At 37.7% G+C, this 23,761-nt stretch overlaps 1 protein-coding gene across 3 annotated transcripts in view; it reads left to right on the top strand.

Annotated features, from left to right (window-relative positions):
* The window catches only part of LOC131035178 (uncharacterized), a 48,574-nt gene extending 26,041 nt beyond the window's left edge, over positions 1–22,533 (top strand). For 2 of the 3 annotated variants that reach the window (XM_057966828.2, XM_057966835.2), the window contains exons 3-6: positions 19,502–19,609; positions 20,572–20,646; positions 20,800–20,879; positions 21,818–22,249. In XM_057966828.2, coding sequence (XP_057822811.1) covers positions 19,502–19,609; positions 20,572–20,646; positions 20,800–20,879; positions 21,818–21,969 — 415 coding nt within the window. In that variant the 3' untranslated portion in view covers positions 21,970–22,249. The other variant, XM_057966840.2, reaches the window with a different exon arrangement.
* The last annotated feature ends 1,228 nt before the right edge of the window (positions 22,534–23,761 follow it).

Genomic DNA, 23,761 nt, shown 5'->3' with positions numbered 1-23,761 from the left:
GTAAATGTTCTTCACCCATTTCTTGGTGCCTTGGGTGATCTTCCTCATTTCCTCAAGGCTATCAATTCATTCCTTTGGAAGAGTTGGACGAGGAACAAATGCTTGATTTTCTTGCCTAACTAGATGCATTAGGCATTGCAGATACCTATACAAGGCCTTTTTCTCGCTTTTCAATTTCTTATACTTCTTTTTCATCTTGTTTATTTGTTCTTTCAGTGCTTGAGTGGAATCATCAAAATCCTCCATTACATGTGCCCTAGTAGAATGTCCCAGATCAACTATCGTTACATCATATTCCTCTTGAGTGATTTCATCCCTGGCCTTCTTAATCCTTGGCACTGGCTCATGTAGAATTCTAGATCCTGATTCATTCTTGGTAGCCTTGGAGAATTTCTTTGCTGTCTTCTTCTCTATTGGCTTATTTATTTGGCCTAGAAATTCCTCCAACCCAACTGCAGGATCAATTTCTTCTATGGGATCCTCTCTCATCCTTTCCCTTAGGCATTTTGGAGCGGCTGATTGCTGATTATGCACTTGTAACTACTCCTGTTCCTGTGCTATTTCTTCATGGAATTCCTCATTAGGAACTCTCAAATCTCCAACTGCTACTATTTTGAGGCATTCTTGGATATGAGGATCCTTATCAGGAGGAAGTTCTTGTTCTTCATTCCATTGCTAAGTGAACTCTCTAGAAACATTGACACTTTGTGTATCTTGTGCCTTTGGAGTCATTTGGCCTTCTTCCTGTGACTCATTCCTCGTGCTGAATCCAATTTTTCCTCCTAAGAAGTGGTCAACTTCTTGTACACTTGACAAATTGCTCAGTGATGACAACACTTATTTTGATCTTTGTCTTTTTTGTTGTGGTTCTTCTCTTGGGACATTTTGCCTTTTCTTTGATTGCAAGTCATGGACAATGTTCTTCTCTTTCCCATGCTCCGCCTTTCCTTGCGGATCTATCGCTTCTTTGGCCTAAATTCTCGATGATTCCTCATTTGACTCATCCTGTGATTCTAGGTCTCCCATCAAATCATAAGTCAGGTGGGCATTCTTTGCTTTCAGCTTGTTGATGTGATGCTCTACTCAAAGTCTTGTGCATTTTGTAATTGGCTTGCTCAGCATGTTGAGATCAACAATCTCCGGTTCAAACCAATTAGGTGCTAGGATTGGCTTGTCTTTCACTTTCTCAAAATCAGGGTAAACATTGTTCACATCTTCTTCCACCTGGTCTGGCACTAGGAGTTCACATATCCTTATCATCTTGAGGGGTAACTTGGAAAACATTATCTTTTTGACCTCATATTCATCCTTGGCATTAGCCCAATAATCTTCGAGTTGCATCTTATGCCTATGCCTCACTCCAGCTACCATTTTTATTTTGTCATATGGATCTAAATCTAACCTTGCTGTGTGAAATGTGAGGTGGTAGAATTGCAATTCCTCCACTGACTCTTTGTTGCTGCTAATGATGGGTATACTTAATCAGAATCTCCCATGATGATTAAAAACTCTATTCCACCTTTCTTCTTCTTTTTCTGGATTTTGTCATAAGTTGTCAAATGCCTTGTCACTTTGGGCAATACCATCTTGTCAGTTGGGTACCTCGGGAGCCTATAGTGATAGGAAGAGAATCCCTGAAGCCGGATGTAGGTGAATCTTGGAAGCTGGATGAATCATGATCTGTATCTTTTTATCAATTTCCTTGCTTCTTGTGACAGCCTCATGTGAACTCCTCCTTTTAGAGACTGAACAATATGCATGATGAAGGTGTCGTTAGCTCTCTTGAAATAGGTAGTGTTATACAAGTGTAACTGAGGGTAGCACTCGTACACTTTGAGTTGTCCTGGACCACATCGTATGGATTTTTTGCTCTATAATCCGTTGAATCTGGCCATCCTTGCTAACATATAAACAGTGTATGAACCAATGTAAAAGGATTGTGAATGCATCAAATTCTTCAATTGTTCATCTAGGTTGTCACTGATTATCCTTGCCCAATCCATGACCTTTATTGCATCCATCACTTATTTGATGAAGTGAAACATCCATGGCTTGGAGATGAATGCTTGTGGACATCTCATGACTCGACTCAATAGTATCACTAGGTCACTATATTCTTGCTTAAAGTCCATCTCGGTAAGCTGCTTAGGAATTTTGGAATGATGGGGATTTGACTTTTGCATCCATTTACGGTTGATGACACCTGCGCACCCATCTACTCTGGAATCATAAAGCCTCAATGCCCTCTCCTTTGTCTTGTACACCATGAAATGATACCTCGGAATTCCAAAAGCTTCGACAATTGCTTCAGCTGTGAGTTTTGCCAAAAGCTTCCCATTAGGAGCAACAATTGATCTTCGCTCGGAGTTGTAATGCTTTGCACATTCCATGATCAACTCTGGGCACTATATGGTAGGAGGGAGACCAGTTGCTGCCACAATTCCACTTCGAGTTATCTTCTTGGCTACAACTAACAGAGGATGTCCTTCATGACCAAACATTCTCCTTCTAAATTCATCCAAATTGAGAGTTCCCAGGTTAGTGTCGTTGACTTCTTTCCACTTTGATATGATCCGTGATTTCGGGAAAAATCCTTTAATCTCATTCTTGATTTGGGTCTTCCTTGATGTGCTTGCCACCTTTGACTTCGCTATCTAGCTTCCTGTAAAATAAAATAACTAACATCAGAATCATGCCAAGGAATTTTAAAATTCATCATGAGAAGAATTTCACATTGCGTATTTCAGACTTGGAATAAATTTAAACCTCCAAGAAAAAGAATTCCTGGATAAATAACCACGTTTTTGCTTTACAACATGCCTTGCTCTTGGTTTTGCTCCTAAAAAATGTGATATAAAAAATGAAACTTCGTGCCCTCTTTAAATAGAGAATTCACCCACTATGTTGACAAGTTGGCACTGGGGTATGTTGACGTGCTTTTTATGACCGTGTCTAACACAGAATAAACTTGCCTAACGGTCACTTCACTCTCTCTTGATCAAAGTGCAATTGTATGCTAAGATTGCAAGAAGTTCAAACAATTGACTCCAAGGTTCCTTCAATGCGTGGACGTGACTCAGTTGGCTGATGTGTTTGCTGGTAATCTAAGGGGCCTTACGTTTGCATCATTCTTTCACTTCTTTGTTGTGGCTGGAACTCCATCATCGGATATAACAATTTTGCGATGTTGCTACTTCGAACGGACTAAAATGAACTGAAAGTAAAGGGGAAAGGGTTAGAAGGATCTAAATCTACTCCTAAGGGCAGTGATAACAATGAATAGTGCTCTGGTGGACAAATTTCAAATAAACCAAGCTCTTTTGCCAAGTTCAACTACAACTCCACAAGAACCGGTGCAATCTTCTGAGGATATTGAAGGATTTTCAAATTGAGAAAGTGCATTTGAATACCCAAAATGACGCAATCCAAACGACTGTCCACAATTGAACTTAGCACAAGTTTAGTGGCTCAGGCTAACTTTACACTGCAACTTACAATCAGCAAGATACAAAAAGTATGAACCATGGAAATTCATCAGACACCATTACATTCTCCATTGAAATCAAAGCACTTTACTACTTCTAATCTAAGTGAGGAAGGTGAAACCATGCAAGTTTTGAAAAAATAACTCAAGTGGACACCTTCAGAGAACAATGTTTCACTATTATTTTCTCAAAAACTTATTGCAACAATTTCATAGAAAGCTCCCTCCTTTTACAAATGAGGGGGGTCACCCCTTATATAGGCTTCAAGCCCTGGCTACATGCAAAACCCTAATTAGGGTTTGCCCAAAAGATTCTCCACACATGATGCAACAAGGTGGGGATCTCCAATTAATAACCCATCATGCCCATATACAATTAATTCAAAAGTACCCAAAATAGCATCCATTGTGCATTAAATGCACCACCTCCTTCAAATTCGCCCAACATGCGTTGAATATTCATCCATGCAAAAATCACCACATTATGTCATAAATGCTCCATCATTTCCACACGCGGCGGCTACATGCAAAAGGAATCTGCCATAAATTCAACATGCAATGACCAGGTTGCCGTTTGGTCAAATATTCCGACAATGAATGCGCCACCATACTGCCATGCGTTTAATACATCCTCGCCATGCAAATGGACTCTGCCGTCGTATATCCGCTCCTGCACATCTGGAATTGTTGGAGGGGGAAAATTTGATTCAGGAAGAATTTTCTTGAAGTCTCCTCAACTTTCCTTGCTTGAAGAAGGTTTTTCATCAATTCTGCACATTTCCTATTTTTTAGGAAAATTTCCAAATTAGGGTTCCACGGTCCAGGAGAGAGAAAATTCTCCTACGAATCCAAATCTGTAAAACTTTTGAAATTTGGATGTGATTTGATGCCCGAGAATGGATTTTTCAAATTTTTCCTGGAGGGGAAATTTCTTGTTCAGTTCATCCCTGATTCCTTCCTTGCCTTAGAAATTTTATGTTCAATTCATCCTTGGGTGTATTTTTTCCTTGCTTGGAATTTTGTCCCAAAGGAACGAATTTCCAATACTTAGCCAAATTTTCATCTTTCCTGGAATTCTGTCTTGAAGGAAGGAATTTCCAACACTATGCCAAATTTTCACATTTCCAAGAATTCCGTCGTGAAGGAAGGAATTTCCAACACTTAGCCAAATTTTCACCTTTTTTAGGAACTCTGTCATGAAGGAAGGAATTTCCAACACTTAGTCAATTTTTCACCTTTCCTGGAATTATGTCCTGAAGGAAGGAATTTCCATTACTTTGTGAATTGTCCATGTCTACTTTTCAACATCCCTATTTATATGGATCCTCCTAAAATTTAGGAGCCAGTTCATTGGATGGAGCATGTCCATGGAGAGGTGGATTTTTCCACTTGTGAATTCATTCTTGGTTTTAGCGCCCCAGCCCTGACTTGGGCGCATTTTGGCTTTTTCCATGGATACATGGATTTTTTCACTTGTGAATTCATTCTTGGTTTTAGCGCCCCAGCCCTGACTTGGGCGCATTTTCAACATGTCCATGGAGAGGTGGATTTTTCCACTTGTGAATTCATTCTTGGTTTTAGCGCCCTAGCCTTGACTTGGGCGCATTTTGGCTTTGTCCATGGATACATGGATTTTTTTTCACAAGTTCCAGGCTCTTCATCAGGATATAGATATGAAATATAACATTTATGTTTTTCCTTTCTTATACTTTAAGTTATATTTCATATATATATTGTCAGGATGGTTGAGAGTGGTTTCAGGTCCATAGGAATCATAATGCAAATTCTGGATTTTGGAAGATCTTCCAAATTTCCAGACAGTCAAATTTCAGGCCATTTTTGGATCAGGATGACACTGGTGGATTGATGTGAATTTCTGGACTTGGATGATTTTGCATGCTTTCCTCTTCTGGAATAGGAGTTCCAAACTTAACCATTTTTTGACCCAAATTGTCTGCCTTCTGACTCTTCCGGATTTAGAAATGGTCTTCAGGAACGTTCAGTCTTCAGCTTCTTCAGAGATATTCAGCTTTCAGTGTTTTCCTGTGAAGATCCTGCCAAAAATAGATTTTCCCAAATAGTAAGTGTTTCAAAATGTCAAGGTTTGGGCAAAATAGGTCAGAAAAGCACTTACTAAAAATAGAAACTTACTAAAAATAGAACTTACTAAAAATAGTAAGTTTAATTTTTGGCAAAATTAGACCAATCCGGGACTCAGTAAAATCCTTAAAAAATAGAAACTTTCTAAAAATAGAAAATTGCTCCGTTTTGGCTCAAATTTTACTGGGAGGTTCCTTGAAGGGTCCTAATTCTAGTTGTATGTTCAGTTTTTCCAAAACCCTAACAGAAACCCCTAAAATCTAGGACAGAAGGCAAAAAAAAACCCTAAAATTCACAAAACGAGTCCCAGACTTGGCCAAATTTGCTCAAACGAAAGGCAGACTTGACCAAAATGACCCCCAAACACTTGCAAAGAGGAGAAAGACGAAATTGCTGCGAAAAGACCCCAAAAATGCAAGCCAAAAGACCGGGAGGGCCTAAAAAGAAGGGGGTCCCTATTTGCAATGGAGCGATGTGTGAAAACGTCACAACAGGGTATTTTTAGCAATTCATTAATTCTTTCCAAAACACATTTCGTGTTTCTATTGTTGAGGGAGAGTTGACTTGTCGTTCTAGTGGACTCCACTTGTCATACCTTGTTCAAAATAGCAAATTCCACTATGTCTTGTGTGCCACGCCTCATTAATGAAAATATTCCTTTTTTTTAGCGTTCAAAATTTGTCCTTCATGTTACTCCTTGTCTTGGGTGCATATAAGTAGGAGGATTTTGAGTTTGGGCATTAATTCTACATTGTGAAGGATTCTTTCTAGGGCGCACATGAGACAGGTAGGAGGAATTCTTAATGCCTTAGCCAAATTTCCATGTCTTGAGTGCTTGACTGCATCCTAGAGGGAGAGGAGGAAATTTTTCATACTTAGCCAAATTTCGTTCATTCCATGACTTCGTGAAGTTGGGCACACTTGGAGCTTGGAGAAGGAATTTTCCCAATAGAAAGATACCTAGTCATCAAATAGGGAATCTTCTAGAAGATTTTGTCCTGCATCTCTCTGTCTCTCCTAGCATGCTCCAAGAATCGAGCCAATACAGAATCTAATTTCTCCATGGAAATGCTGGGTAAGGTATCCTGTTGTAAATCAATCACGTCCAATGCATCTGAGCAAGCATCCAAAGTGTTCTCCCAATCTGGTATGAGCTTCTGCGAACTATGAACATGGATCAACGAAGAGACCAAATCATCTATTTGACTCTTCTTCAAAGAGTCCAACTGATTAAAATACATGAATTTCATTTTGTCTCTTAATCCTGCTAAGTGTAAAACACTAGCCTCACAGACATCAACCCCCAATAACTCCTCAAGTGAGGCAAGGATCTTTAACTGAATATCATGAATTGATCCTTCCATCTCTATACAACTCAGCTGTGCGCTCTCATAAGTTGATTTCTTCATGGCCAATGAACAATACCAGCCATGGAAATCGTATCTATCTCCACTGTGCACAACATTCTCCCTAACCAACGTTGACCTAGGAATCTTCTTCAAAGCTTTGAGGCGTGGAATAGTCTTCTCCTGAATAGGTCTGAATTCTTCCCAAACTCCTCCAAAATATTGTATTCTGAATATTAGCCCTGTTGTCTTGTCAAATGCCTGGACAAACTGAGTATGGAAATAATCTGCTTGTCTCTTTGTATTCTCAATCCATTTCTCCACCTCCAAGAGTGTATCTCTCGTTGCCTCATAATGTGAATGTAGTCCACGATCAATTGCAATAGGGGAAATAAGGGTGGGATTCTCATGCCTTATCCCTGCAATGTACTCTCGAAGTCTGATATTCTCTTCTTTGTACTTCTCTTTTTCTTCAATTTCTCTATCCAATCTTGCATTGATTGCCCTAAGGTTATCACCAACCTCCTGAAATTCTTGCTCTCTTGTAGTACGGCCGAGGGTGACTGAAGTAATCTGGAAATCCATGGGAGTAACAATCTCTGCCGTTACACCTGCAATAGGAACAACCACCTGCGCAATCTGCATTCTTGTCTCATCTCTAGCTATGTGTGACAAAATCTTAGCTCTCTTAGGCTTTGGCTCCTTATTGCTCCTAGCTAAGTAGACATCAATGTCGTCAATAGGTTGTGCCTCTATCATTTTCTTACTTTTCTCCATACTCTTCATCAACCAATCAGGAATAGCGGCCATCTCCATACCATCATCGAGACACATATCTCGATCAAGCTCTCTCAATGCCGAGATAACATCATCATCATCATCATCATCATCATCAGGATTATTCCTGGTCAAATCACATACATTCTTTACCAAACTAACCTCCAAAAGGATGGTAGGGGATCTCTGTTGATCATCATCCTCATTAGGTGGAGTAGATGTCGTTGTGGCATGTAAATCTTGAATATTCTCTGGTAGTATCACTGTGTTGGAACATTGCTCAGTTCCCTTGTTTTGTTCTGGCATTTCAACTTCCTTGATTAATGAGACACTGAGGGATGGTGAAGGAATGATAGGTGAAGGAATGGTAGTCTTTTGTTTCTTCTTCTTGACCTCCTCAATCTTCTTCCCTCTAGCCTTGACTTCTCTTGGTGTGTCCTTCCTTCTCTTAGGAGCTTGACTCTCTTCATCCACATGAATCCTGATATCACTGATAGTCCTCTGATCATCTTCGGAAGTGGATTCTTCCTGTTTCATCTTTTCATAAGTGAAGGTGACACCCATATGAACTAACTTGTTCATTTGAATATCCACCCATGCTCGGGAGAAACTCAAGACCTCTCTCATCAATACATTCAAATCTATTTCTTCTGTTTCTGACCAATTAGGCAATAGAATCGCCTTCTGCATTTCATTTTCATATTGTGTATGCATATGATCCCTGTCATCTAACACTTGGTCAGGAATGAGAAAAAATCCACACTTCCTCATGAAATCCACTGATATTCTAGATCACATTCTTCTCTTTACTGCTTGCTCGTCCATCAGGTTGGCCCAATAATCTTCTATGTCTACCTTATGGATGAACTTTTCTCCCCTGATCCTTCCAACTTTCTTATCTGGATCAAATCTTTCTCTTTTCTTGTATGTTGCAAATCGATAGAATGCAAGTTCCTCACTTGCTGTGCTAGCTGCTAAGGCAGACTGACAAACCTCCAATGTCTTTCCAACTGAAATAGGAAATGACATGCCCATTCTGTGCTTTTCCTTTTGGATAGAATCAAACTCCAGAAGTTGTCTCACCACTTCCAACAAGATCACTCCGTCAGAAGGATACCTAGGAAGCCTGTAGTGTTCGGATTGAAATCCATGAATCCTAAGGTATGTGAAAGTGGGAAACTGTATATACCACGATCCATATTTTTCTATCAGCTCCGTTTCCTCGTTGGACAACCTCCTGTGGACTCCACCTTGCAACATTCGTGTTATGTACATTGTGAATACATCATTCACTCTCTTATAATCTTCAATTTGATACATGTTCAGCTGTGGATAGCACTCATAACTTTTGAATTGTCCTTGTCCATTCCCGACTTCACCTCTGCATATCAATCCCTTGTATGTAATAAATCGTGCAAGCAGGTACACCAAATAGGAAGCCATGGCGAATGACCTGGACCGCTCCACATTCCTTAGCTGAAAGTCTAGATTGTCGCTTATGATTCTAGACCAATTTATCAATGTTCCTTTTAGACAATCCTGGATGAAATAGAACATCCATCCATCCATCGAATATTGCACCTTGCGGCATTCCCATCACTCGGTTAAGCAGGAAACAAAATCAGTATATTCCTCTTTGAAGTTTGTGCACGAGTGTCTTGGGAGCCTTGGAATGATGAGGCCTAGGCTCGATCATCCACTCCTTGTTTACTATGGTCTTGCATGCATCCATCATCTTCTTATATCGGTCTTCATATTCATCCTTGGTTATATCTTTCATGTCTGTTCCTCGTGGAATTCCAAACACCTCAGCAATTGCATCCTTAGCAAGGTAGGCAATGATGGCACCCTTAGGAGTCTTGATCATTTGGGAGCCAGGATCATAACATCGTGCACACTCCAGGATAAGCTCACTGCACTGTATGGATTGCGGAAATCCAGCGGCTTGATAAATGCCACTCTTCATAATGTTCACATAGGCTGAGAAAGGAATCTGGCTTCCAATTCCAAACATACGTTGTCGCATCTGGTTCATGTTCAGGAAATGCATGTTCGTGTCTGTAATCTCCTTCCATCTGGATGACATCTTGGATTTTGGATAGAATCCAATCTCAACTATCTTCTGTTTTTGTTGATTTTATAGTAGTGCTCGTTAACCACAGACAAACATCAGATCTATTGCATTCCCAACCATAGACAATAAGCTCTTATCGTCACCCCCGAGCACGCTACATGTCCTTCATGTTTTTGAATTCATATCTATTGATGCAATCATGACCTTGCATATATATGAATCAGTACCTCCTAATAGACCTCAAGTCGGCCATATACTTTTGGCGCTAAGGATAGGGTCAGACCTATATATTACAAGTTACATATGAGTCTCCCTTAATTGCAAGTTACATTTAACTTAATCACAAGTTACACATAAGTGGTTTGCCCAAATAGGGCCTGCCCCAAATTAGACTCATACAACTGAGATGTCCAAATACCAAGGCCGACAGGCCACTTGGCATTTTGTGCGCTAGGTCGGCCCAATAAGGGATCCGACCTAGCTACACAACACTCCCTCTTAGCTAGGGAGGATTCCTTCTGAATAACCAAGTCACATAGTGACTACCACCATGGCTACTCCATGAATAATACGTTCACCATAGCTACTCCAGGAGGGTGAACAAGCACATCATTGAATTTCTTCCATGATACCCACCATACCTACTCGCAGAGGGTGGGCTCACCATGCCTACTCACAGAGGGTGGAAGAGGGCTTTCTCCTCAACCTTCTCCCAGAGAAGGGTGCATTAACCACCATGCCTACTCGCAGAGGGTGGAACGAGGGCTCTAACCTCAGACTTCTCCCAGAGAAGAATGCATGTCCACCATGCCTACTCACAGAGGGTGGATCCACCATACCTACTCGCAGAGGGTGGAACGAGGGTGTTAACCTCAGACTTCTCCTAGAGAAGAATGCATCTCCACCATGCCTACTCGCAGAGGGTGGATTCACCATACCTACTCGCAGAGGGTGGAATGAGGGCTTTAACCTCAGACTTCTCCCATAGAAGAATGCATCAACAAGGGATTGCACCTCGAACGTCTCCCTCACAGAGAAGAACTCATTAACAAGGGATTGCACCTTGATCTTCTCCCTCACAGAGAAAAACTCATTAACAAGGGCTGTCACCTCAAATTTCTCCATCACAAAGAAAAATGCATTAACCAAATCACAAAGAAAAATGCATTAACCAAATCTTCATGATGACGAGGCTCCCTCTGAAGCTCGAATGTCAGGCTCCCTCTGAAGCTGAAATGTCAAGCTCCCTTTGAAGCAGATATCAACCTTCTGATCTCTTCGTCCAAGGTTACTTCTGATGATATGTCAGATTGCCTCTGAATGCTGATTCTTCCTTTGCGAAGAAATGCAAGCAATCTTCCTTCCTCGAATGCAATCTTTGATTCGTCCTGGAAGCATTTCAGAGAGAGATAATGATAGTCAGGGGAAATGTCAATGCATGATTCACTATTCAATGATGTAGCATTATTCAAACATAAAGAGTACTTATCTTTTATAATTTTGCTTAGCAATGGAATTTCCATTCACTTGGATTGATCACACCAAAGCACCTAGTGATGATCTAATGGCTGTGTGGCCTTTGGCCCTTGCCATCACTCATCATCTGTCCACAATATCTACTCCGAGCATAGCTGAAGCATCATCTGAAGAACTGCCTTTAATACCATCCACAACAAAGTGATGGACCAACCACATAAATGCGACAAAAATCCACTTGTAGCAGGGTGTGCCAGAATGCTAAGCTGCAGTGCCCATCCTAGGACAAACTTCAGATGATCTTCAAGAGCGATATAAGTAAGAACTTGCATAATTGGACCTTCAATTGCAATATCATTTGATGCCTATGCAGGCTTCAGCGAAACAAATGCTTCATGTGACTCTCGAAGCTTCTAGGATGATGTGAGAGCTGTTGCAAGGCATTATTGCACGGAGGCCTTCTCCACCATTCCTGATCGTTAGGTGCCTCCATTCACTTTTGTCCCCATATGCACGAATTTCACATTTGTGTACGGCTTAATGTGATCATCACAAAACTCGCCACTATTCTGCTGCTCGATCTCAACCTTCCATTACACTAAGCAGTCGATATCATGCGTAGCGACTCGCGTCGGTTCGTTGAATCCTCAGAATGCTTGCTGCCACCTTGTCGATGTCTCTAGCCACGAGCGTCTTGAAGCGAGTGATCTCCGTCACTTTCATTTGCTAGTAAAATGTTACGATTGCCGAAGAGAATCCTCCACAACATGTTCTCCTTCCCGAATTCGAATTCGAATATAGAATGTTAAATGGACAGAGATGTCCATAGCGACTCCACTTACCGTCAGCATTTCGATACCAGGCTTGGTGACTTTCAACACCAAGGCATCGGATTGAATTTGTCATTGAGCACTAATGACAGATCTATGGCAATCATCGGCACCTCAACGGTCCTTACTCGCCGCAGAGCATATGCGATGCTCATGACTGAGTTGAGAGGCTCGATAATCGACTTTTGCCTGCACCTAGATTTCTCAGTCTGCAAATTACTTTGATTGAATTCTCTCAAAAGCATAGGATCTACCTTCAAGCGGTTAGGCTCTATAGAAGGAACCCGCTCTGATACCATGTTGATTTTATGGTAGTGCTCGTTAACCACAAGCAAACATCAGATCTGTTGCCTTCCCAACCATAGACGATAATCTCTTATCGTCACCCCCAAGCACACTACATGTCCTTAATGTTATTGAATTCATATCTATTGATGCAATCATGGCCTTGCATATATATGAATCAGTACCTCCTAATAGACCTCAAGTCGGCCATATACTTTTGGTGCCAAGGATAGGGTCAGACCTATATATTACAAGTTACATGTGAGTCTCCCTTAGTTGCAAGTTACATTTAACTTAATCACAAGTTACACATAAGTGGTTTGCCCAAATAGGGCCTGCCCCCAATTAGACTCATACAACTGAGATATCCAAATGCCAAGGCCGATAGGCCACTTGGCATTTTGTGCACTAGATCGGCCCTAGAAGGGATCCGACCTAACTACACAACAACAGTTCTTTCTCCTTGAGTCTGGACTTCGAGATCGCATCTGTACGAAGCTAGAAGTTAGAACTTAAGGAAATATTCCTGACAAAAATTCTGATTTCCTAATGATTTAGACTAATTTGGGTATGGAAATCAGGAAAATAATCCACATTTCAAATAGCTTTCAACAATTGAATGCAAAAATGTGACAAGGTTAGGGTATAACACCTCCTTATACTTAAAAATTATGTTTAAATTAGAGTGCAAAGGAGTATACCGGATCAACAATGACTAAAGAAAGGTTTGAAAGGTTGTGTTTTCACACAAAACTAAGTTTGAAGACACCTTCCAAAGTCAACAATGGCTGCCAGCAAATCTGAAGACAACCTGCAACTTCACAAATTAATCTCTAAAAACATGTTGCATTCACCCAAATGTGCACAAACTTGATGAAAATCACCCTTAATGATGAAAGCAATCATATCTAGGAATGTAAGTATGGCTGGTGAAAATAAAGTTTTTGAGGACAAGTCTGAAAATTAATTACTTCAGACTTACCAGCACCTTGCAAAGTAGTGAAAATCCCTAAAAATGATCAAAAAATGACTAAGGAATGAGCTCCAAGCAAAATCGCCAAAGTGGGTAGGTGGCTGGAAAATGAAGATTTCTGAGGACAGCCCTCCTATAATGGAGTTTTCAGACCTGCAACAGTGATGAATAGCTCTGAAAATTGACTGAAAACAACTCCAATCAGCCTTTAGGCAAAATCGCCTTAGGCACAAATGAGCTGGAAATAAAATGTAGGTCTGAAAATCGAATTTCCAGCCATCAATGGAGGTAAAAATCTTCAGCAATGGTGAATATATCAGGTCTGAGAAAAAATATCAGCAAGCTTGCAACAATGGCGGCATACACTAAAGAGGAAAATCACCCAAATTTGGAGGTATAACCTCCCAAACATAAAATCGCCCCCCTCTAGAAAATCGCCACCTTCACCAAAAATCGCCCAAGTCTGAAAATCTGTGGCAAATTCACTCCAATGGCAGCCAATAAAAACCGCCCTGGAAATGAAGAAAAATGGGCAACAAAGCAATCTTCAACCTAATGTGTCAATTTGACACCACACCAAAAATCGCCAGCTAGAGGAAAAATAGCCCTTGTAAGCATACACTTGGCAAATATAATAATAAAATAATGCTCGGATCTCTCCTTTTAAATTTGCTTTCACCATCAACTTTCACCACACAAGCAATGTGGGATAAAAATACTTGTTCTTATACTTGCTTGGCGAAAATCGATTTGCTTCTAGAAGGTAAAATTCATTTAATGCTCATTGCAAATCATTTATTAATTGTTTTTAATTTTTAAATAATCGTTGCTTTTCATTAAAAAACAATTAAATGAGGCTCATTTATTAAAATATTTCAAAATTAAAATAAAAAATGGCCAATGGGGGAAAATCGATTTAACTTGGGATAAAAATCCCAATAAAAATCATTAAAAAAAAATCATTAAAATACCCCCTTAGGGAAAATCGATCCAAGTAGGGATAAAAATCCCTATCAAAATTCATCAACTTGCACAAAAATGGGTCTAGGGGAAAAATCGACCCTAGTTTGGATATTCATCTGGACACAAAATCATCAAAATCACTCTTAGTGGAAAATCGCCTAGGGTCTGGAATGAAGATCCGCATAAAAATCCACAAAATCTTGTCACAAAAGGCCTTGGTGGAAAATCGATTCAGGTATGGAATCATCACAAACGTCATCCGCAACCTTATCCATATTCCCAGTGGAAAAACGAAGGTAGTCAGGATAAAATCCCAACACTTAGTCAAAATTAAAGTATCCCCCCCAAAATCGACCCTAGCATGGATTCTCAATGGTGGAAAAATGGGGCAAGTTTGGATTCCAAGGGAAATCCATGTCTAGCTTGGATTTGAGTGGGTGAAAATCATGGGTAGTCAGGAATATGAGGGGAAAAGCACCTCTAGTGTGGAATTTTGACCTTTTAACCCTTAGAATATGGATTTTCATCCGGAAAATGATGATTTTTCCATTCAAAACCACTAGGAAATTTCAAAACTCAATAAAGCTCATCTGGACTTGGGCAAATTTACCAAATATTTGAGTGAAAAATAAGGAAACCTATTGGGATAAAGTGCAAAATCAACTGGATAACTTCCTAGGAGTGAGAAAACAACTCCAAAAGGTCTTAAAATACCTTAGCACTTTAAAATCATCAATGTGGACGTTCAAAAATTCGTTAATGCTCAAAAGGTCTACACTTGACAAAATTAGGATCATTTAAAATCTCAACCTTACGTGCTTGATCCCATAACTTCAAAAAACCCTAAATGACAATAGGCATGATCAAAATTTCGAGGCTCGGGCACGGGAAACTCAAAATTGACCACTATGCTGCCAAAACCCTAAACTAACCAACGCAAAAAGCAGGAAAAGAGGGGGTCCCCATTTGCAATGGGGCGATGTGTGAAAAGGTCACAACAATACCACATCTCAATAATGTTTCTCTATTATGGCATGATTAGGATGATACAAAAGAAGCATGATCAAACCATAATTAAGCATCAACCAATCAATAACACTGAACCATCATAGTTAAAGTAACTAACATCTCATAATAATAATGAAGACTATGAAGCTGAAAAGATATAATAGTTCAATCATAAAATAATAACATGTCTCATATGTAAATGTGTTGGTATCCAATGTGATCACTATAGAGTACAAAACATCATAAACATAATCTGATACAAAATTTTGCAACAAAGAAAATTGCACAACACTAGTGGGCCTTATGCCACAATTAACTTCTTAAGTGGGTGCTTCCAAAGAGAAAAGCTAGCAATTATGAGGAAGGATCGACCAATGTTGAAGTAGGAATTTTTATGTTGTTTGGGTGGAGGTAGATTGTGACGTGTGTTGAGTTTTTAGCTATGACAGAAACTTCTGCACAGGTTCAGTGTGAACATGTTGGAAAGTGGTTCAAGTTATTCTATCTTGCATTTCACTTTTAACCACTGATGACTTAGACATATCTTTCTAACTCATCTCTTGTAAGAGATAAGGATGCTTTTTGGAAGATTAGATTTTTAGTTGATTAGTATAAAGATAGGAGCAAGATAGAAGAATGTAATATACAGTGAATTTCTTTGCAGTTGTTAGATGAACACTTTGTAGAGGTTTCCTGTTAAATTTTTCAAAGGAGTGAGAAACTGATTTGACGGTGTAATTATCTTTATTTGATATGTTTTTGCATTTGAAGTTTCAACAGTTGTGTGATTAATGCAATATAGAAGATTAATTTTTTTTCGGACTCCAGTCATCTTGCTTGAAACTTGACAACGTAGAGTCCCTGCAGAGGCTAGACATTCACAATGATGGGTTCCATTGTTTTGTAAAGGGCCCATCTGTGCAATCTTCTGCAATTGAATAATCAAATGTTTTGTTTCTATTTCTTCATTATTTTCTTCCTCTGTGCTTCATTTGTGATTGTATGCTTGTTGTTGGTTGTTCATTTGATCTGCATACAGTGCTGCATCAAGTAGCCTTAGGGGGTACCATTTTTATCAGAATCTTCTTAAAAATTGAAGAAACACATCCTATTTCACAAGGGCTTTAATATTAAAACCTAGAAAATGGAAGTAACTAAAAAAGGATGACTTACTCGCTAGCTTACCGGTTCGGGTTCACAGAACCGGTACGCCAGTATGGCAAAATTTTGAAAAGGGGTTTGGGTTCGTTAGTACAAAAACAATTAAAACATATCCCTTAAATATATTAAGTTTTAGTAGAGCTGCGTTGGAACGATAGTGAAGGATTTCCCACGCTTAAGGCTCAGGCGTCGAACAAAAGGCACAGGCTCCAGATTGAGGAATGCTCCGGGCATAAAAAGTCGGGAAAAAAATCTCATTGAATTTCTTTAAAAAGCCAAAACGGGATCTCAAAATTTCATGCAACCCCAAGTTCTCCTGAAATGTCTGAACTTGCAACCTCACGCACCACGTTGGACTCAGAGACTATTATTTTTAAATATATTTCAATTAAAAACCCTAAGCACTACTCCGTACGAATATTTGGGTGAAATACAGCGAATATTTTAGGTCTTCTTTTTCAGTCCGCCAAATTTCGAACATCATAGCCGAAATTATGTGAATCTGATAACCTAGGGCTGCGGCATGTCAGCAGCAGGAGGCCAAAACATTAGATAAATTTTGCCAAAGCCAGTCACCGAACCGAACTCGAACCGTATACGAACCACGAACCAGAACCGTATTTGGGCAATACGGGGGCCTATATAGCCGAACCCGGTAACTTAGCTTACTCGTCTCTATGAAGGGGTGGGATGACAAAATCTGAGGAGAAACTCCCGAGGAGACCCCAAATCATTGAAAATAATCCTGGATACGCGAAATGGGACATATCCTTTGTCAAATAAAGGGAGAAGGAATATAGCTCAGAACTTTCGTTTCTTTCCCCGTGTGTAGGCCTGCCGTTGTGGCATATATTTTCTTTTTTTAATTTTTTATTTTGCAAGTTTAAAGGCCTAAGCCATTCTGTTGGTGCCTTTGCACTTTGGTACACTTTTGCTGAATGGTACCAAAAGTTTGCTGGCATGCCTGGAACTCAACAGGCCTTTTAAGTTCATTTTTCCCTTTTATTGGGTAAGCTAATTTTTCACTTTAAGTGCTACCAGTGCACACTCACTTTTCATGTTTTTGGCTTTTGGTATGAAAAGTGTGCTTTTAATTAAGCCTAAAACACTTAGTTTCCTTCCATTTCCATTAAACCTCTTTGCAAAGTTGCCTGGACATGGATATGGTATTGGGTACTGATGCATTTTGAAGACCTTTAATATGGATATGGCTGGATACGACATTTATAAAATAGACATACATATTTAACTCGATTTTTTAAGTTATTAGAGGAGATTTTCATTACTTTAAAATCAACATAGACACATATTTGCTACATAAATAATTTTAAGTTTATTTAAAAAATTACTATATACAAAAAAATATACAAACCAGGACAGATAATTAAATAAACAATTTTAACAATAATGTCATTTAAATCTAAACTAAGATAAAACAAAGTAAAATTTAAATATTAATCAAAAAAGAAAAATATCGAAATATATAAAAAATAAAAAGTTTAAATATAAAGAACTAGATAAACAATAATAATTGTAACTTCTAAAATAAAATTTCACAAAAAGAAGCAGAAAAATAAAATAAAATTCTGCAAGAATGAAGTTTTCTAAATTAAGTTTAGGAAGGTTCATGTCAAACTTTTTAAAAATCAAATCACAAAGTATCCAACTTGACCGGAAAATTAATTTTTTTTGGGCACGTGTGGATATGGTATCCAACGCGTATCCAAGCTGTATCTGTATTGGATACGTTGGTATGTGCGCCTGGGGTGAGGCATGGGCGTATCTGGCTACTTTGCCTTTTTGGCTGGCATGGTGGCAGAGTTTTTCATACCATTTGAATCTGTCTACTTTGCCAAAATTCAATTACAATAATGCGTTCAGATTGGAAAACCCCTTTTTGCTGTGATCTTTATTTCAAAATTGCACAGAGTTGAATATTTGATACTAGGCACATTGGCCGAGTTTTTTGGTGCTTTGTACACTTGGGACTTTGTCACACTGATTCTCTTCTCTAGCATTTTGTACCATTTTGGTTTTTAGGCTTCAAACTTCATCAATTTCTTCCAAATTTCCTGTTTCAAGTTTGTACCTGCATTTTGATGTTAATAATGAGATTCATAGAACTTACAGTTCCAGACATAATCGGGCACAAAAATGACAAACAGCACTCAAAAAGATTGAAACGGGGTGAACTGGTGTGAGTAATGATTATGAATTGGGTCATTTTGGTAGGAGTACAACAATATTAGATACTTGTAGTATAGAACAGACTGCAAACTAAAATGCAGATAGGTTTTAAGGATTATGTACTTCACAATTCCCAATTTGCAGGATATGGTCCAATATATTTCCTGAAGTTCATGTCAGATACATTTCAGAGTTGCAAATTATATCATTTTTTTGTTTCGAGTCATCTCCATTGGTATTGTCTTTGCTTTTTGTATATGAATAGGATGCTTGATATTTCATATCAAATCATGATTATTGTAGAATCCATTAGCTGTCATGTATTATTTGGACCTATAGGCAATTCAAGGGATATCAAATCCAGAAAGAAGGGTTTAACTTTCTTGTGCAAGTATAATATGGTTTTCTACAAAATGATAATTTTTTAAAATTTGGAGCACTAGATGTTGATTGATACAGCCAAAACCATTTACAGCATTATCTTCAAATGTTTCATATCTCTCTTTCTAATTGTTACTTTGTCTGACTGAGCAGCTGCTTTTAGATATAAGGATCTTGAAAGACATTGTGATTTATCGTCATGCTAATTTGTGATTGACTGCATATGATACTGAGAATATCAACAGAGAAAAAAGTTATACATCATATTTCTAACTTAATTCAGGACTTTATTCATGCATAGGATAGCTATTTGCAATTTTTGAATATTTTGTGATTTTTAAAGGCAAATATTATCCAACCTGATACTTAGGGAGGAGATGATATTTGAACTAAAACAAGTTCTTGTACAAGTTTTCTATTTACTTTGATAAAAAGCTTTTCGTTTTGTCATTTCAGATACTCAGTATTGTGCGGAGTGGTCACCAAGCTTGTAAACATATTGAAGCAAGTTGATCCCAAAGACCATTTTCGAGTTGAGATGACTGATCGTCTTCTAGAAAAACTGTGAGGATTCATTTTAGAGTCTTACTTGATTTGTTCATATTTTATAATAACGTGGTCTGTTTCTAATATGTATCATGCTACATTAATTTCAATGAAGAAACTGTTGTGAGCAAGAAAGCGCCCATTGTGATTAGACCATCTTTTTCATGCCATCATCTGTGCATCCACATCCTTGAACACCACGTGTAATGCATTTAACATATGGCATCTATTTAACATTTTAATATTTTATCATCACCTACAATTTGTCATTGCTCAGTGCATGGCTAACACTAGACTGTCTAGAGTGACTCTAATGTGTTAAATTGAGTAATTCATAGCTGAAGCCTTGATAATGATAATAAATCAAATATCATAATCATTCAATGCAAATGTTGAAGCTTTAGCATGAGAAAATGATCATTTGATAAATATTTATTGAAGCATATGTATTAATAGCCTTGGATATACCAGTTATGACGTAGGGTCTTCTCTATCCTAGTACTTCTATATTGTAATAGAATGTACTTGTTTAGTCCCCCTGACCTATTTTTGGTCATTTGAGGATACACACATTTTCTTCTTCCTTCATGCCAACCTTCCTCGTAACTCTCATATACATGCAATATGACCACTTTAATACTGGAATACAGTCTCTTATTGCAAATGTTGGATCGGCTTATTATCAGAAATGTCCCTTTGAATAGTGTAGAATCTCTTAACCCTTTGAAAATCTAATCTCGTTGTTGAATGCAGCAAGTTTCACGGTAAAATATCTCTATTTTAATAAACAATCCAGCTAATGCTTTTTGTGCTTTTTAAATGATTAAATGTTTAAACACAGGAACTGAAACAATTATTGTCAAAGTTATCCTTTACAATGCCATGTCCTTTTAACATCAATAACCTATTGGTTTCTTAGGTTTTTGAGTTATTTTATGCTTGAAGTTTTTGATGTTGGAATCTTTGTATTAATTCTTCAGATATAATATTGGAGTGATTCCAACAAAGAAGAGCTTGGCTCTGTGTGACAAGTTGTCAGTTTCTTCCTTCTGCAGGTATAATTGGTAAAACTAGTTCCTTTATAGGGTGTTGTAATATAACTGTAAAACTTTGCTTTGAGTTTGTTGGGTAAAATTAACTTGCTTTATAGAGCACACTTTCAAGCTTGCTTCAAGATGAATCATTTTGCATGGGATGTTTTTCTGCAGGCGTCGACTGGCTACTGTACTTGTAAGGTTACATTTTTGCGAAAGCCTCAAGGAAGCTGTGACATACATTGAACAAGGCCGTATCCTTCCTCTATCTAAATTTTATCTATATATGTTATAGACATTGTAAAATACGAGGTTGATGTACATTTGTAATGTATAATATATGCTACCAATTACCAGTGACATTGTATAATATATGTTTCTTAACCTTTGCTTCCCCATCTCCATTTTTCATTTTTCATCCTTTTATCCCACTTTTTATCCAGCTTTTTCTGTTTGTTCCTTACTTCACCTTTTTGATTTGTCTCACAACTCTACATTTTTTTTTCTCTGTTATCATCTCAATTTCTTTCTTATGCTTTTGTTCTTATTTTTTGCTTTCTTCCCAGCCCGTTTTCCTCTCTGTCCCACCTTTTACACTCTTCTTTTACACATATCATGTGCTTGAACCTTTTTCTTTCTTTCTATCAAATTTTTATATTTTTTATTGATATATTGTTAATTTTTTTTTTTTCTGATTGTTGATATAATTTCAACTTTCCTGCCCAGGGTAGTTTTTTAAAGTCTCAGGTTCCTACTTATCTTTCTCCCCTCTTTTCAACCTTAGTCTGCATCTCCCAAGGCAATCAATTTTCTGGGCATCTTGATCTTCATTTAAGAGTGTCTAGTTTTTGCATTCTTCACAATTTGTTGCTTATGTTTTCATGATGATGGATCATGGAGTATGATCCATGATGTCGATTCAAAAATTATTATGGAGTTTCCTCCAGAAAATCTGTAGGCTCACTAATATGGGCTGTGAAAATGTGAAAATCTCTTACTCTTAATTTACCAGTAACATTTTTTCCTGATATATAAGATGTGTTTTAATAAGGCACATCTTAAATCTGGTTGAAGAAATCATGATATAAATTATGGGGATTGTATATATGATTAGTCATCTAGTTGCCTTCATAGTAAGTTTATGTTAGTGTAAAATAACTATTTTACAAAGTTTTCTTTAGCTGTTATTAAGATATCCGCGTTGGTCCAGATACTGTTACAGATCCAGCATTTTTGGTGACAAGGCCACTAGAAGACTTTGTTACATGGGTTGACACATCAAACATCAGGAAGAAAATGTTGCAATACAATGAGCGTTTGGATGACTACGATCTTTTGAATTGATGCTCAATGGTACTAATTTTCAGCTATTATTTCAACTGAATTATTTGATCTTTGATAGTATGATAAAATCATGTATACAGGGTCATTATATGATTTGTAATATCGATAAGTATCATTTATTCTTTTCATTTTAAAAGCCTTGAGATTATACATCCAATGGCTAATTGAGATAGGGTTCTCCTTTCAAAGTCATATCATTTTCCATGACGTTATATTGGATCATAATTTGGATCAGCAAGCTCCTTTTATCTCTCAAATTTATGGATATGTTTTTTCCTCTTTTCTATTGTTCAGGTTATACTCTTTTTGAAATTGAAATCAACTGTAAAGGTGGTGTCTTACTACCCATTTTCTATACTTTTGTTGGATGTCACAATACAGAAACCTACCCACCCAAATTTAAACTTGCGCCTAGACTCCCACTTTGACAAAAACAATGTACCTTATTGAATCAGAGGAGGATCTTTTAATTTTGTAAGGAAATAGTTATGAAGGATTTCAAATATGGCTTTACGGAAACTTGTTATGCTTCGAGGGTAAATAGTAAATAGCTGATGGAATTTGCTGAGGCTCTTCATGGAGAAAGGGTCCTCAACTAAGTTGAATGTTGAACAATAAAAATATGATTTTTTAAAAGTAAAAGTTGGGAACATGGCAAAAAAATTAACTTCCCATGGTTGATGGGTTTAAATAAATCCAAGTTTGAAACAAAAGACACGGGGGAAGGGAATTTGGTAGTAGTATTTAATATTTTGAAACATTTCGTTCTAGTTGTTAAAAGAGCGTGAATTATATTGATTTATTTATTTATTTTTGTCATCTATTATTTTGCTCCTAGAAATATTGCAATTAGGAAAAAAAAATCATTTTGGTGATACTTTGGTTACATACTAAAGTCATTTGAAAGTGTTGGAATGAGTGAATTGATAGACCCAATTTTTTAGGCTCCTTTGATTATCCATACAATTTCATTTCGGTCAGTTTGACACAAAACAATAGCAAATAAAGACATGTTAGTTCCCATAAATTTTATAGGGAGCAACGATCAAAGCAAACATCATCTAGAGCTATCATTCGTATTAGAAAAATTACTAAGTGTTAACAAAAACATATTTAAATTTTCATCTATGTAATCTATTTGCTTCTATATTTTGATGCTTGAATTTAAATTTAGTCGTAAGAAGTCGTCTGCAACTACCTTTTGTTACTCAATTCTCATTACATGACTTTTTTTTAACTCACTTCATATTACACAATTGCGTTGACTTATGTTCACTTTCTATACAATTGGGTTTTATAAGTAACACATTATACCTCCTAACAATATTCCTAGACTGAAATTGTTGTATCTACTAGGACCACTTGTGCCAATCCATGTCTCCTTCATTTTCCATTGTTTTCCCTTATACCTACATCCTTGATATCAGCAATAAGGCAAAACTTTGCTTCACAATTTGGTTAAGGGATTTTTAATTTGGTGCCTTCATAGGTTTTCAACATATTGCTCCTTTTAGGTTGTCATTATTTGTTTTGAGCCTAGTGAGACATTGAATTGCTGCCATTACAATGTTTTAGCTACTCAACATGTTTGTCCAACCACTCAAGTATATTTAGGTAGTCCCTTGATGTCCTTGCATGTTCATACAAAATCAATTGTCTTTGTCAGCTCTACCCAAGTAAAGAAAATATAAAACAACCAATTTTTTTTACATTTATATTCATTTATGGTACCATTAATTGATGTCAATATATACTGCATCAAGGATAGAGAATAATGAGATCCATCGTCGTA

Source organism: Cryptomeria japonica, chromosome 5 (genome assembly GCF_030272615.1).
Source record: "Cryptomeria japonica chromosome 5, Sugi_1.0, whole genome shotgun sequence".
NCBI lineage: Eukaryota > Viridiplantae > Streptophyta > Pinopsida > Cupressales > Cupressaceae > Cryptomeria > Cryptomeria japonica.
Note: the sequence above shows the minus strand (reverse complement) of the source record. Positions and strands in the feature narration are given on the sequence as shown.